The following is a 15,636-nucleotide window of genomic DNA, read 5'->3' on the forward strand; positions in this document are numbered from 1 at the left end:
TTCCCCCAACGACCGCCGTTAGCAAGCAGTCCTGGCACTATCTGTTTATTTGTTTTCTTCTATAAGGTGTCTAGACCAACATCGCCACGCATACCTGAGCACCCTGGCCTGAACTTCCCGCGTCAAAGAGTTCACTACCCCAGGTTGTTTATCATTCTCCCTCCACTGAAGGTTCTGCTGCTACTAAGGGCAAGTAAACCTGTCCTCTTGGAATGCCAGTGTCTTTGGACTGGATTGAAATCAAAATTACCCCTCTCACTTCCTCACAACTCTCCAGTAGGATCCCCTCCATTCACATTGACTGTCTCAAAGCGCCACCTCCAGGACGCCGAAGCAATTCAAGGGAGAGCCTGACCGACAACACTAAGCATTCAACGGCATCATCACTGCATATTGCTGCATGCCCTGTGCTAGATCAAATCTCCGAGAGTCAAGACTCGTACATCGATCGTTGTCTTGGTCGTCCCAAACCCACTGCATAAGACCTCGTCGAGACCTAATTTAAACTACGACCGAGACTACTTCTATCCAAGACAACTGGCCAACATTCTTAACTCGCCTCCCTGGACCAAGACTCATTTTCCATCATTCTCCCTTCACGACAGCTTGAATGTCTACTGTCAAGTTCCAGTGTCCTCCCTACAAGCTTTTTGAGGTGAGTCGCAACTTAGACCTTGTTCCAACCCTCTCATGACAACCGAATCCTTTTTGTTCTTGGACGCCGCCCATGAGTCTGCAAAGCGTTTCTCTTTTGTCTCCTCTTATCGGCTTCTGCTGTCTTTCAACGTCTCGCCTTAATAGTGTTTCAAGAGCTCAACACTGACCTCGACAATCCACAGCCTGACTACCATCCGCAAAAGCCCATTATCGTCGGAGTTGACGACAGGCTTGAATCGCCTGACACGATCGCGCTTCGTTACGAAGAAGCTGCTCGAGCAGAGACCGGGGGAGACCCACGAGGGGACTCCCCTCCTAGGCTCTTAGAGATGGCGACTTACACTAAGGCCCAGCTGCCTTCCATGCATGGTAAGTTAACATGCCCGAAGCTCGATAAGACAGCTCATGAGAGGCTGCACTCAATGAAGTGCTGTATTGGAGCCGTCTCAGGAGTGTTGGAGAAACTTTGACAGCGTCCCAACTGAATATTTGCTAACACAATATTAGCTGGTTACGATGTGGCCCGATACCAAGATGCAGGTTACGAGCAGTACTCTACGCAGGCCTACCCGACTCAGCAGCAATCTGACAAGTTTGCTCACTTGAACCAGCAATCTTTTGCATCCAATAGTGCTGCTGTGGCACAGTATATGCCGTCTGGCCCTACAGTTTTATCTTGCCAACCTGCAACGGGTATTTTTGGTACTAAGGTTTACGTCAAACTCTCTTCCCAATACGATTTGTTCTCGTTATCGACACCGATTCCAACGTGGTTCTTGGTGTTCGGGTCTGAGAAGTGCTCTGCCCAAGACGTTTCTCGAGATATACAAGAGGGGTCAGGGTTTATCTACACTTGCAGTGGAGATGCGCCTCAGTTTCTGGTCACAAACTGTGCAAGCAGTAATGTGCCATTGTCACTCGTCCTCGACGGTCCTTCTGGAGAAGAAATTTCTCGCATTCCCGTTGGTACTTTTCAGTATCTTGAAGGGTCCGGGGATGACATCACGAGGTCGACTAAGATGCCTAAGCATGAGGACGCGGCACCTGCCACCACGATCGATCAGCCGAGTACCTCACCCAAAGGTGAGCCTCAGCTACCATCAGAGCCTGGTACAAATACCTATGAATATCCACCTCAGCAAGGACAATATGCCAATACATTCCCACAAGCAAACAGCGACATGATTAGTACTTACAACAGAAGCACGAGCTTCACAGATCCTCACTACCATCGGCGTCCAACGACGGGATGGAGTCCTTATCCGAGCACGTTGGGCAGCACCGGGAGAGGCCCCGGTGGATTGGACACTTCCTTGGTTGGACGCCCGCCTTTGACACCCTTGGGAATGTCTTCTCCGTCTCACTCTAACGGCGCTCCTCAACTTGTCCGAACCAGCACCATCACTGCCAATGCTGGAAACAACACAAGTTACCATCCTATCTCGCTTTATTCTGGCAAGGCGGTTTTGAAGATCTCAGGCAAACTGGAATCAATGGCCGAGAACTGGACATCAGAGGAATGGGCCAACCGTCGTCGGATTGTCCTCTTCCGCAAGACACAAAAGGGATCTACAGTCAACGCTACCTGCCAACCGGTAAGCGTCAATGAGCGACCAACCAACAGCATCTGCATATCATGCATCTGGTGGGCCGAAAAAGGCGAGTGTTATGTCACATCGGTCGACACTATCCACCTTCTCGAGCAACTGGTCGCAGCGCCGAACCGTTTCAGTGTCGAGGAGAAGAACCGCATCCGCCGTAACTTGGAAGGCTTCCATCCGCAGACAGTCTCTAAAGCTAAGCCAGATAGTGAGGAGTTCTTCAAGATCATTATGGGCTTTCCCAACCCCAAACCCCGCAACATTGAGAAGGATGTTAAGGTATTCCCATGGAAAATTCTTGAGTCTGCCCTCAAGAAGATTATCGGCAAGTACAGCGTCAATCCCAGCACGCCAGTTCCTCCCTCAATGATGAGCCAGACCAACGGAGGGTATGCGCCTTTGCCTACGCCTCCTGGACAAAGCATGGCCCCAGCTCATCCTGATGCTCATACGCAATACTCGCTCCCTCAGCATCACGACTCGATACCTTCCCCACGATCACTTTCAGGCTCTCAACCGAGTTGGACACCGTACACTACAGCTCCGGGATACTCTACGGCTGCATCTCGAACGCTGAGCCCTGGTCTTCGTCATCACAGTCCGCAGCAACCGCCTCTGCGTATCAACACAACACCCCTGCCAGCGGTTTCGACTTACGACAGCCGAAGCGGAGGATATGGAACAAGCGGTTTGCATACCCCTCTGAGCCATCACCCACCAACTGCAACTCCTCCTCGATGGGACCCCACGCCTGCAACATACCCAGAAGGCTTTCCCAGCCTGACATCACAGACAGCTCAGCCAGTGTACGGTGCAGCGGGATATGCAGAGCCTCCACCAAGGGCATGAAAGGGCCGTGGCGCTCAGTCGCCTAGGTCATCATCGGATGACCATTGAGTGCCCCGCGGGCCTTCTACCTCGTGTTGATGGCTTGGTTGTGTCGGAAGGTTGTATCAAGCAGCCTCGTGAACCTGGAAGGAGGGTCGTGGGGGATAGTCAGGTGTTGTGGCGCACGCCAATGGCGGAGTTCAACGAGACACCACCTTGTCTCGAAGCAGCCCTCCCAGATCCATGCTCACTCTGAGGTTCCCGTTGATGATGGCGCCATTGGACGTGCAGGTTGTGGCTGGGTGATGTTATCCGCGCCAGGCCCTGCGCCTAAGCTTGACCTAGACCTCAGGTGAAAGAGCAACCAACAAGACGATCCACGGCTCGGGCGTCAACCTCGGGGAATATCGCAACTCTTTGACCCCGATTCCCATCCTCTTTCTTCTAGCGTGTGCCCGCAGGATGGTCATGCGGTCAAAGCACGGCACTCTATAGCACCATTCAATCACACCCTCTTGTTGGCCATGGATCAATGGAGCTAGAGACTGGAGACCCAACCATGACTTGGCGGGTAGATCCGTCGAGCGCAAAGCAGGGATCAGCTGTAGGCCTCTGGCCGCCAAACCAATCACATAACGCCGCACCGCACCATCGACGCCATGCGCCACCTTCACGATACAACATTACGCTAGCGCGACACTGCACTTCAATGCCCAGGCTTGCGCACGACGTTTCTAGGCGTCGTATTCTTTCTTATTCTTCCATCTTGATGCTGCTTGAGCCTTTTTGTCAATCTCGAGTCATGCTTTCTCGGCCTGATAGGCACACTATGACATTTCCTTATCTTTCATACCTTTATCGAGGCAGTGACCTCATTTACTAACATGGGGGGTCATGTATGGTAGCATAGACTTGTCGCCTATTTCATGCTTATCTTTTTCTTGTTTCTTTTTCTGCTATTGGACTGCGTTTGCTCTCAGGTATCTACACCATAGAGGCTCTTACTGGATTGTTTTTGACTGGATTGGATGGACATGGGATAGACGGAATAACGTGACTGGGATTATGGACACGAATGGAATGTTGAATGGAGGCACTATGATGGAATGTCAAGAGGGGATTTATATGGGTTGTTATTATTTATGTCGATTTACCCTAGTCGCAGGGGAATATGGTTTGGATGGACTTTGATCAATAGGCATTATACCCTTGTGTGCATTCCTATGGCCCTTGTTCTATATGGGTATCTCAATCTTCCCTTGTCGGCATCAGCATGGTATCGGTTATGTAGACTGGCGTTTTATAGTGACTGGCTGGGCAGAGGAATGGACATGGTTCTGTGGTCAAATTACCATTAGATAGTGGTTAATCATAATCTTAGATGAGTTTACACGGTCGTGTTGAAACTGGCGTGATTCGATTCCATGGGTATCGAAGGCATGGGAACGTAACATCTGCACGACATTCCCACGCGGAGGTTGCCAGGCCATCATGGGGCATTATTGGGATGTAAAGAATGCTGGGTCTGGGCCTATACGAGGCCAGGAAATGAATGAATCGTTGCTCTGGGAGAGTCGGTGATTCTCGACCGTTGACTAGGCAGATGGTGGTGGAGTAGATCTGTCGAATGGCATGTGTTAAAATTGCGCGTGGACGTTTCAACTGGGGCGTACGAGTGAGTGCCAGTCGGGCGTGTCACAAGGTCCCTGCATAAGAGTTGCATTCGGAGCCTGGAGGTACATATGGTTACTTAATGATAAGCAGTGACCAGTCGATCACTTGGATATGTGTGTCATTTTCCGGATGGTCGGTCTGCCATCAGATTGCTACAGTAGTATTTTATGACGGTGTATTGCATACTGAGGTGCATCTCTTCAGGTCTAGCGTCTTGTGAAACTCTCAACGGCCGGACGGGACGGAACACATTGGATCCATGATTTAGGTTTCGCCTGGCTTGAACGTTGAGTCAGGGACTTTTGGTAAAACGGTAACTTAGCTTTGACGGCTTTGTTCCTTGATTTGAGTTTGAATTACCAATGAGAATTCAGGGTGAATCTTGGTTTGTATTTCTTGCACCATTCATTGTGTTTCTTTGCCTATAACAACCGGCTGAAAGTATTAGATTGATATTCGAACAAAAGATTTAGTGCCCATGGGATTGGGCAAGAGATGTCAAGGTTGGTATATCCGCTTGGCATATGATCTGTTGATCATGACTCAGTTGTATGCGCATGGTAGACAAGTCAGAAGACCATTTGCGAGTGTAGGCATCGAAGCACTCATAGCCCGATATAGATTTACCGTCGCGAAACATATTTTGCAATGTCTAGTTTGTATCTTAACCTGACTTGGCTTGCAGAATACATCATGATATTATGGAAATGGTCTTCGAAATATAGGTGCATCAAACGATTCCATCTAGTGTAGGCCACGCAAATTGGAAGAGGAGCACTCTCATCTCTTCCAGTTGTCCGATTTACATTTGTATCCGGAGAAATTGACGACAAGAGCCTTTATGTGATTTGTAGAGTAGCTTTCTGAAGCCCCTGAATCTGGAGTTGTGCGACCATTGACTGTCAATAATAGTAACAGTGACTCTTGAGTCTCGACAACTGGAAATGGGCAAGCTGGATAACTTCACTTCAATGCATGACCACAACTGCTTCTACATTGAAATATTCTTGACATGCAATAGCCTCGTCTGTTATGTATTTTTATCATGGTAAACAAGAGAAAAATACAAGCAATTTTCAACAGGCTTGCACCACAGGGAAATGTCTTGAATTTCATGCCTCAACGCTATGCCCTACCGATTCCATCGCACAGTTCCATAGCAAGACATAATGTTACCTACTAGATGGCATTAGTATTAATGATGCACCGGGCTCAAACATATTGTTAAGATCACGTCTGTGTGTATGTACGCTTGATACCTTGATATTTGGCAACACAAGCTGCTGCGACTATGAGCCACGATATTAGCATGAATCTGGATAGCTTAGGCATTCTGCTATTATATAGACTCTAAGCACAAGAGTCTATAGATATAGAGATGCCTTAACCTCGTTATGATCTCTATCTATGATCGAGATACTTCATGATGCTACATGGATAGCGCGAGCCAATTGGTCAACTCTGGATGCAATCAATTAAAGCCGCGTCACGTAATTAGCCCCTCTACGCGTTCTGACGCGTCGCCCTGTAACAAGCTCAAGCGCCAGGGATAACCCCACACAGCATCCGTGCCTTTGCCCTGGCAACTAAAATCTCCCCTCGACATTCAACAATCAATTTATCTACCAAGACTCGGTCAATCAAACCATCGCGTGCATCGTCACTTGTCAACTGTCAACCCGGTACAGACGATCACTATAATTCAAGCGCCGCAATGGCTACTCCCTCGAGCGATGCCGGCTTCATGATGTCGGATGCCCCCTCGCGGGCTGCCCCGACCCCTAGACGCAATATGGGCTTCCCCTCGTCTTCCTCAGCACGCCCGCGGGGACCTCCTTCAGAGAATATGGGTGCCCCAAGCGATGATGAGGGCGATGGATTTGCGGATGATCAGGTTCCACGAAGCTCAAGGATCCCGAATTCTACTGAGATCAGTCGTGTTGAGGACAGAATTGGCCTGCTGGTTCAGGAACACTTTGAGTCCTTTATCGAGAAGTGAGTGCATCTACATAGACTCGTCATACCCATGGAACGTTTTCTAACCGTTCTGCGTGGAAAACAGCTTTGCCGAGGACCCTATCAGTGCCCCGACACCCAGCGCCCCGACACCCAGCGCTGTCACTACAGACAAGTACTATGTCGCCCAGATCAAAGGCATGCGCACATACTCGCTCTCGACATTCTACGTCGACTATAGACATTTGGCTGCATGGGAGAATGGCAGTTTGGCGGATGGTGTTATGCGCCAATACTATCGATTCCTCCCCTTTCTCACCGCTGCTTTACACAACATGATTGCAAAGTACGAGCCTATGTACTTCCGCGAGCATCGCCAGCCCACAGCCTCGAGCAATCTCACGACTTCTGCAGCCAGTCATCTCGGCTCTGCCAGCCAGTCCGAGTCGTCACACCGCAAGAATGAGCACCAACAAACCGACAAGCTCTTCTCCATCGCATTCTACAACTTGCCTCTAGTTTCCAGAGTCCGTGCCCTCCGAGCCGCCAACATTGGCCAGCTCCTTTCTATCTCTGGAACAGTCACTAGAACATCCGAAGTCCGTCCCGAGTTGTCTGTCGCCACTTTCAACTGCGAGGCTTGTCGCACAGTTGTGCCAAATGTTGAGCAGACCTTTCGATACACAGAACCTACGCAATGTCCCAACTCGACATGCCAGAACCGTGTGGCCTGGCAACTTGACATTCGTCGCAGTACCTTCGTCGATTGGCAGAAGGTTCGAATTCAGGAGAACAGTTCCGAGATTCCTACAGGCAGCATGCCTCGAACCATGGACGTTATTCTGCGTGGTGAAATTGTTGATCGCGCCAAGGCTGGAGAAAAGTGCATCTTCACTGGTGCTTTGATCGTCGTTCCCGATGTCAGCCAACTCGGCCTTCCAGGAATGCGACCGACTGCTATCCGTGACGACCGCAATGCGCCTAGAGGAGCCGATGCTGGTGGAAGTGGAATCAGCGGTCTCAAGGCTCTGGGTGTACGAGACTTGACATATCGTCTTGCCTTCCTTGCCTGTATGGTTAACCCAGACACTTCGACGTCTGGCCAGTCGGCTGCCAGTGGTGCTGCAGATGTTGTCAATGCTTTGACGCAGAACACAACCAACGAGGGAGAGCAGTCAGTCGAAGATGCCCAAGCTGCTGTTCTAGCATCCATGAACCCCTCTGAAATTGAGGACCTACGAGCAATGGTCCACGGTGATCATATCTATTCCCGTCTTGTGCAGTCTATTGCTCCCATGGTCTACGGCCATGAGGTCGTTAAGAAGGGTCTGCTTCTCCAGCTCATGTCTGGTGTCCCCAAGAGCACGGCTGAGGGTATGCAACTTCGTGGTGATATCAACATTTGCATTGTCGGTGATCCTTCTACTTCTAAGTCTCAGTTCTTGAAATACGTGTGCTCTTTTGCGCCCCGTGCTGTTTACACCAGCGGCAAGGCTTCGTCTGCTGCGGGTCTTACTGCTGCGGTGGTCAAGGACGAAGAAACAGGTGAATTTACCATCGAGGCTGGTGCGCTCATGTTGGCAGACAATGGCGTCTGTGCTATTGATGAGTTCGACAAGATGGATATCGCAGATCAAGTCGCCATCCACGAAGCTATGGAACAGCAGACCATCTCGATCGCAAAGGCCGGTATTCAAGCCACGCTGAATGCCCGAACTAGTATCCTTGCAGCGGCTAACCCTGTTGGTGGTCGTTACAACCGCAAGACGACCCTCCGCTCCAACATCAACATGTCCGCCCCTATCATGTCTCGGTTCGATCTCTTCTTTGTTGTCCTCGACGAGTGTAACGAACAAGTCGACCGCCACTTGGCAGAGCACATTGTTGGTATCCACCAGTTGCGTGACGAGGCTGTTGAGCCCGAGTTCAGCACAGAGCAACTTCAGCGATACATCCGTTTTGCAAAGACTTTCCGACCTGAGTTTACTGAAGAGGCCAAGGATGTCCTGGTGGAGAAGTACAAGGAACTTCGCGCCGACGATGCCCAAGGAGGTGTGGGCAAGAACTCGTACCGAATTACAGTCCGTCAGCTCGAGAGTATGATTCGTCTGTCCGAGGCTATTGCGAAGGTCAACTGTGTGGAAGAGATCAGCACTGAGATGGTTGTCGAGGCTTACAACCTCCTACGACAGAGTATCATTTCCGTTGAGCACGATGATGTTGAGGTGTACGACGAGGAACCCGAAGAAGATAGCGAGACACTTCTCCGAGCCGCCGATGCTGCTTCCGGCCGTGGCCAAGAACAAGACGCAGTCATGGAGGAAAATGACACACAGCCTGGTCGTAGCAGTGTTGCCCCTGAAAGAAGGAAGCAAACAATTACATACGACAACTACATCAAGATGGTGAATATGTTTGTTCAGCATATTACCAATGCTGAGGTCGGCAACCTCGAAGGTGTTAACGGCGATGAATTGGTCAACTGGTACCTGGAGCAGAAGGAGGATGAGCTCCAAGGTGAGGATGATTATCACCGAGAAAAGGCCCTCGCCAACATGGTGCTCAAAAAGATGGTCAAGGTAAGTTATTTACATCTGTTCCCCTTTCCAAGGCTTATACTAACTTGAAATTACAGGAAAACATTCTCATGGCTCTCCGCGGCGAAGGCCTTACCGATGGTGAAGCAAGCTCTTCAACAGATCCCTCACAAATCATGTATATTGTGCATCCCAACTGTGCAGTCGAGGAGGTCTAATTATCTGTCTAAAAATCAACGAGAGAGTATAAATGGAGGAAGGCTAATATGCACGTCATGACTTAACGCCTTGGAAGACGGGCGTTTTAGGAGTTTGTGATACTACATTGTCGACTTGTTTCATCTTATTGTGAGCGACTGTATATCATGCATGGGATGGGTGGAACTTTAGAAGAGGATCTTGTTACAAGGATGTTGAATATGATAGATACCATTAATGTACAAACAATATATGAACGTGGGAAATAAGTGTGGTAAACATGTAGCGATCACATCTCGTCTCACCATGACATCACCACATACAGTGATTTATCAGGGACATTCACTTCATGCACTTATAATTCGCGAAATATATATGATTGATCAATCGTCTGTCTGACAGAGCCTCGTACGCACTCGTTGATTTCATCAAGGCGTAGAAACGCTCATCGCTCCCATCATAATGATCTCTCCCCATAAGTCCGTTGCGGCTGTTTCTGATTTCCAGGTTTATCTGATCCAGCTCCTTCATACAAGAAGTACAAAAATAAGAAGGGGAAAAAACCTAGCACATTCGATTATCGCGAACCCAGTCCCAACCCAAAGTAAAGCAGGTCATCGAACTTGTTACTCAGACGCCGTCCTCCCTTCCCCTGTCATCGAGAACATGGCGCGTATCATTTGATTTGGGTTGTATTTGGCCCTTGAAGAGCCTGTCAAGTCCTCCCTTTCCAGGTGATCCTATCATTTTCACAAAAAGCAATGCCCGCCATGTATGCTTTTATGAAGACAAAACAGAGCCCCAGTGTTATAAAGGGAGATGAAGAAAAAACAGAAAAAAGGTATGGCGTCTTTAACATGTGCATAAGAAGCAAATGCTGGGACGTTGAGAAAGCCTGCAGTATATGGCTGTGCAGACAATGTATGTAGAAGCTCATTCCATGATATCCTGAAGACGGACATCGAAATGGTGGGGTCCGCTATGTACTGGGAAGTGAGACCAATGCATCAGCAGATAGAGCGATAAACACAAGATGCGCTGCGAGTATTATGTAGTAGGCTGAGGACGGTGTCATGCCGGTGTCTCGGGCGGTTTCCTCCAGCTTGCTTTGCTTTCCTAAGCAGCCAAAGAAGCAGGATTACTTGGTGTGCGACCCCAGTCAGAACCTCGACCGCGGTAGCTACCACGGCCTCCTCGACCTGAGCTTGTTGGGGGATGCTCTCCTCGTAAGCTCGACACATCTCGCTTGCCCCCTCTGCGTTCATAGCCGGAGCCCCGGCTTCTAGGACCACCTCGTCCTTGAGAGCCTCGACCACCTCGAGTTGCCGAGAAAGGTATAGTGACAGTTCTGGCTTCTTGCATATTAGGGAACATGATTCTCATAACATTGCCGCCACCAACAACTTCGGCAGAGAAGTAGTATGGTTCCATAACAGTTGGCTGAATTGCAAATTTCTTCGGCAGAGGCTTATTAGGTGCTAATGCCGGCTGCCAAGCGGCTTCGGGGGCCTTGTGTGGAAGTCGAATCTGGGGTAAGGACCCCATCTCTTGCTCTTCAAAACATTCTTCGGCCATAGGCTTGGTGACAGGTGACGAAAGGCCCTGGTCAAAATGGGCGGGAGCTGAAACATTGTTCCTAGGTAGAGAAACAGTGGCAGAGTCGTGGTGAGCAACATGGTCCAGAGCACTCTTGCTTGCAGGGTCGACGCCAATTGACCTTTGAGGTGGAGATCTTGAATTATTACCAAGCAAACTGTTGATTTTGTTCTGCCACTTCTCTTGAGAAGACTCTCCGGCCGTCAATGGTACACGATTAGGGCTCACAGGGCCCCGAACGACATCCTTGAAGGATGGTGGGTGGGCCCAGCCGAACTGTCCACGATTTGAGGAAGGTTGTGAGGCCATCATAGATGGAGGTAGCTTCACCACAGGGTGAGGCTTTGGAAGCGATACATGAGGTTTCATAACATCACCCTCGTAAGCTGGGTGGCCTTCCATTGTAGGTGGCGGGGGGGTTGGCGATTTGGATCGCGATGGCTCATTCTCGTTGGTTCTATCATGCGAGTCTCTCATAGGGAAGAATCGAGATGTGCGGTTCTGTGAAGCTCCGGCTTGGCCCGGCACTCCGCTTCCCACCACTCCAACGTTAGTAGGATCCTCCTTTGCATCATCATCATGGCTCCTCCAGGGGCCAGCTGGCTGTGCTTCTTGAGGACCAATAGCGCGTCTTGTACCATCACCTGGAGCATGAACCTGGCGCCATGTATCTTTGATGACCGGCTGGGCATCCTCAAGGCTAACACCACGTTCAGCAAGTAGGCGATCGCGCTCAACCCGCTCTGCTAATCGACTAGCGCTCAGTTGTTTGTCTTTTTCACCGACGGCAGTAATCCACTTGCTTGCTACATCAGATCCTGCCGGAGGGTGAGGACCAGAAGAGCCGTATCGTGAAGGTCCAGAACCGATTGGCGCTGGAGGTTGAGGTCGAGCTTGAGAAGATTGTCGTTGATTGTTGGGAGGGGCGATAGGGGATGGCCCCTTGTTTCCTTGAGAGCCTGGGCGATTATCCAGAGGCGCACGACCGATATCGGTATTGAATGTGCCGTTACCAAGGCCTCGATCATTATTAGGTGACCCCCAAACATTGTTTCGGGGCTGCGAACCTGTACCCCAATTTGACACGGCTCTATCCTGGCGTGATGCTGCAGCTGCTCCCCAAAGCTCACTAGGCTTTGCTTCTTGGCTGTGAGATACACGCCTCGCCGCTGGCGCTGTGCCTTGAGTGTGTCCAACTTTAGCATCAGAATCTTGAGGATGCTGTCGGGCTGGCGAAGCTGTTACAGAGTGATCACCATCCTGCTGCAATTGTGTAGGAATTTGGTTTGCCAAGCTACTATGCTCACGTTGTTGAATGTGTGTTGGGTGTGAAACATCGTAAGACTTCTCAGCGGGCTCCTTCTTCTCGGTCTTCTTCTCTGGCGCAGGTCCCATAGCATCCAGCTTTTTCTGAATGCGCTCCCGACGTTCAGCTTCCTCACGGGCTTCTTCTTCCTGACGTCGTTTCCTAGCTAACTCGACACGTTCTCGCATGAGCTTCTTCTGATATTCGACCTCCTCACTAGCAGGTTGAAGGGGAGGGGGTGGACCGGCAACTTGCTCAGGAAGAGGTGCAGGGTGGTGTGGTTGTGCAAAGGCAGGATTTGGAGAACTCCGAGGAGGCATCCAGCTAGAATGATGTTGGCCCCTTGTTGGGCCATGCACTGAGGCTGAAAGATTGGGGGAGACGAGGCCATCAACGGAACCAACAAAAGACGGTCTACGGCCTTCCTGTAATTCGTGAGGGGGCATGGGCACTTCGCCTCCCTTATTCATACGCTGCATAAATGAGCCACTTCCGCCACTAACATTAGATGATCCCCGTCTTCTAGCGAAAGGAGGTTCCTGAGAAACTCTATTGGTCTGGAAAGCACCCGAGGGTTCAGCTGGATAGTCTGGTTGGGGTGGTCGCTGTAATAGGGAAGGATGATGTCTTGGGTGCTGTTCCATTCTCATCGAGCCACGCCGATTGTCGTGCACAGGTTCGTAGCGGCCAGAATGGGAGTTAAACAATTCCCGGCCTCCGTGAGATGAACTGTCTTTCCAACGATTGAAATCATCCGCCGCAAATTCTTTTGGAGGCGGCGGAGTCATGCCCTTATGATGTGGCGGTCTAGCAAGACCGGCCGGTTCTGGAATAGGTGAAGCTTTCTCGACCGGAGGTAGAGGCGCCCACGGGGACTTGACGGGTGCCGGAGGAGCTGGAGGTTTGGCAACAAGAGTTGGTTTTTCCTGGGAGCCACTCTTCAAAATCAAACCCTTGCCCTGGGCCAGATTACTCGACTTCGTCAGGGGGGAGCTCACAGCTACAGGTGGAGCTGGAGACCGTGGTTTATCGAGGGGTTTGCCCTTAGACGCAACAGAACCACTGTCTGATGGCGGTGGTGGATGCTCGTCTGGGTGGGGGAGCGTCGTCTTTGTGCCATCTCCCCAAGTAATAGCTTCAGGGGCCCAGTCTTCATCGTCATCGTCGATGTCTGCCCATTTGTTTTGCCCCGGTGCATCATCTTCGTTCAATCGGCTGGCCATATGGATTCCATACTTCTTGAGCTCCTCATCGGTAAACTTTTTGGGTTCAGGCGGCGGCACAGCTACAGTTTCGTTAGTTCATTAAGTTGGCTGATTCAGGATGTTGCACATACGTCGGTTTTTGTTCCAAACTGCATTTGCATCAGGTGCACTACCAGGCTTTCCCCCATTCACACCACCAGAAAATCGAGGCGATGAATCGCGAGTACTGCTGCCGGTCTTTGCTATAAGGCGAGGTCTTGAAGAGGATAAGGCGGCTGATGTCGTCGGGGGCGTGCTGGAACCGGCAGGCTGTTTCTCGGCGGCTTTGGTCGCAGCACTGTTGGCAGTCGCCTTTGCTGCGAGAAATGTTTTATTGACCGAGACAGCCTTGAAGGCAGGCTTCTTGACTGTGGAGCCTGCGCGGCCATGAACTTTCTCTCCATCTTTCGTCTTTGAAGCATCAGCGCGTGATGCCTCTGTATCTGAACCTCCACTGGCACTAGCATCGGCGGAGGTGAGCTGATCTTCGACGTTTGTAATGTGCTTATTTTCATAGTCGTCGTTGCCGGCACTGCCATTCAAATTCGAGCGGACGGGGTCGACATTTTCGGCGTCGGGCGACTAAGTTCATGAGAAAGTCTGTTAGCAAAGCTAGCTGCAGCAGCTCAGCTAACTGAAGCAATAGGTTCAAACAGGCAATGAAGAAGGCCGCAGTGTGCCAATTTCGCCAAAAGCAAAACGGCTGGAATTTTACTTTCGCAAAGCAGGGAAGATGAAACGTACAGGCTGTGACTGAGAGGCAGTGGCATCGGCAGCTTTATCAACGGCAGCCTCTGTTGCCATCATACGTGGTAAGAATGCGCCGGTCGTGTGTTAAGCAAAAGAAGCCCTCTTGATGAGTTTCTCCGCCTAGTCTCGTCGATTTCTGGTCGGACTAGAGTTTAGAGGCAGACGAAACGTCGAATCTCGAGGTCGGATCAGTTGCGACGCCGCGGGGCGGGGAGGGCAAGAGTATCGGTAGTGGGGATCGGAGGATGTGACGGGTATAGAAAGGCGATCTTCGTTCGTCCGATTGTGAGGTATTTGATACGATGCTCGATCCAGGAGTCGGGGGTGGGATATGAGGAGGAGAAATCACCAAACTGCAAGGCGTGTCAGTTGCGAGGTGTAAGGTGAGGTTTCAATGAACCCGGAGTAACTGCGGCTGATGCACTGGTGTTTGTGATGTGGAAGGCCAGACAGACAGACGCCAGTTTTCAGAGACCCGAAAGGGATGCTGGAGGCTGGGCTAGGCTTAGCGGCCAAACGATAAGGGGCTGGGATTGGCCATCCGTACCCGGCCCCTGACTGCCAGTGGCAGGGCTGCCGGGACCAATTCCAGCTGCTAGCTACCAGCTACAAGGCCCGTACGCCCTGGAGCTTAGGGGCATCATCAAATGCCTTGCCATCATGGAGCCGAATGACTCTACCGGCCACTCAGCTGATCAGAAAGGATCTGATCCAATTTTGGATGCAAGGAACCTGATGGCAATATTCATGAGAGTCATTCAGTATCAGTAAATGTCATCCAGCATTTGCTTTTGCACGAAAATAGGTTAATAAGGCAAGCAAGCATCCTATGATAGGCTTTGGCACGCACACTAGGTGTCGTCTAATTGACTTCCTTTGGTGACTCCTCAAATTCTACAAACAATGCAGTTTATACATTATATTTGTCATTGTCCAAATCATCCTGCCAACTCATTCACCTGCTAAATGAGTACATATACGTCTATACCTTATCAAGACTGGATTTATGCTTACTACGGGGACCGGCTGAGTCAACACTGTGACATGATCTGTTGAAAGTTATTAGTGTACACTACAGTGTCGCAGCTTGTGTAGACTTTCAACCCGAAGGACAGCCAAGAGGAATTCTTGACGTGCAGCAACTCAAATATCGGTCGGTCTCTTTGTGCAGAATACGGAAGAGCTTGAGAACGCAGTACCACCCAAAAGCTTGCAATTCTAACAGAGCTACGGATGCACAGAAAGCTCCCGCTCCGGAGGCACAGCATTACGTAGAACCAAAGAACAGC

At 50.4% G+C, this 15,636-nt stretch overlaps 3 protein-coding genes across 3 annotated transcripts; 2 read left to right on the forward strand and 1 right to left on the reverse strand.

The window, feature by feature from the left end:
* Window positions 1-610: 610 nt before the first annotated feature.
* On the forward strand, window positions 611-3,107 carry FPRO_08381 (uncharacterized protein; the record flags this gene model as incomplete). The annotated part of the gene is made up of 3 exons (XM_031222043.1): window positions 611-655; window positions 840-1,026; window positions 1,165-3,107. 3 exons carry the CDS (start codon window positions 611-613, stop codon window positions 3,105-3,107), a joined length of 2,175 nt encoding a protein of 724 aa, XP_031087541.1.
* Window positions 3,108-6,474: 3,367 nt separating this feature from the next.
* On the forward strand, window positions 6,475-9,471 carry FPRO_08382 (putative replication licensing factor; the record flags this gene model as incomplete). The annotated part of the gene is made up of 3 exons (XM_031222044.1): window positions 6,475-6,755; window positions 6,823-9,295; window positions 9,352-9,471. 3 exons carry the CDS (start codon window positions 6,475-6,477, stop codon window positions 9,469-9,471), a joined length of 2,874 nt encoding a protein of 957 aa, XP_031087542.1.
* Window positions 9,472-10,567: 1,096 nt separating this feature from the next.
* Window positions 10,568-14,401, reverse strand: FPRO_08383 (uncharacterized protein; the record flags this gene model as incomplete). Its single annotated transcript, XM_031222045.1, has 3 exons — window positions 10,568-13,638; window positions 13,690-14,179; window positions 14,342-14,401. 3 exons carry the CDS (start codon window positions 14,399-14,401, stop codon window positions 10,568-10,570), a joined length of 3,621 nt encoding a protein of 1,206 aa, XP_031087543.1.
* Between the last annotated feature and the right edge of the window lie 1,235 nt (window positions 14,402-15,636).

This window comes from Fusarium proliferatum (genome assembly GCF_900067095.1).
Source record: "Fusarium proliferatum ET1 genome assembly, contig: FPRO_scaffold011, whole genome shotgun sequence".
Classification (NCBI taxonomy): domain Eukaryota; kingdom Fungi; phylum Ascomycota; class Sordariomycetes; order Hypocreales; family Nectriaceae; genus Fusarium; species Fusarium proliferatum.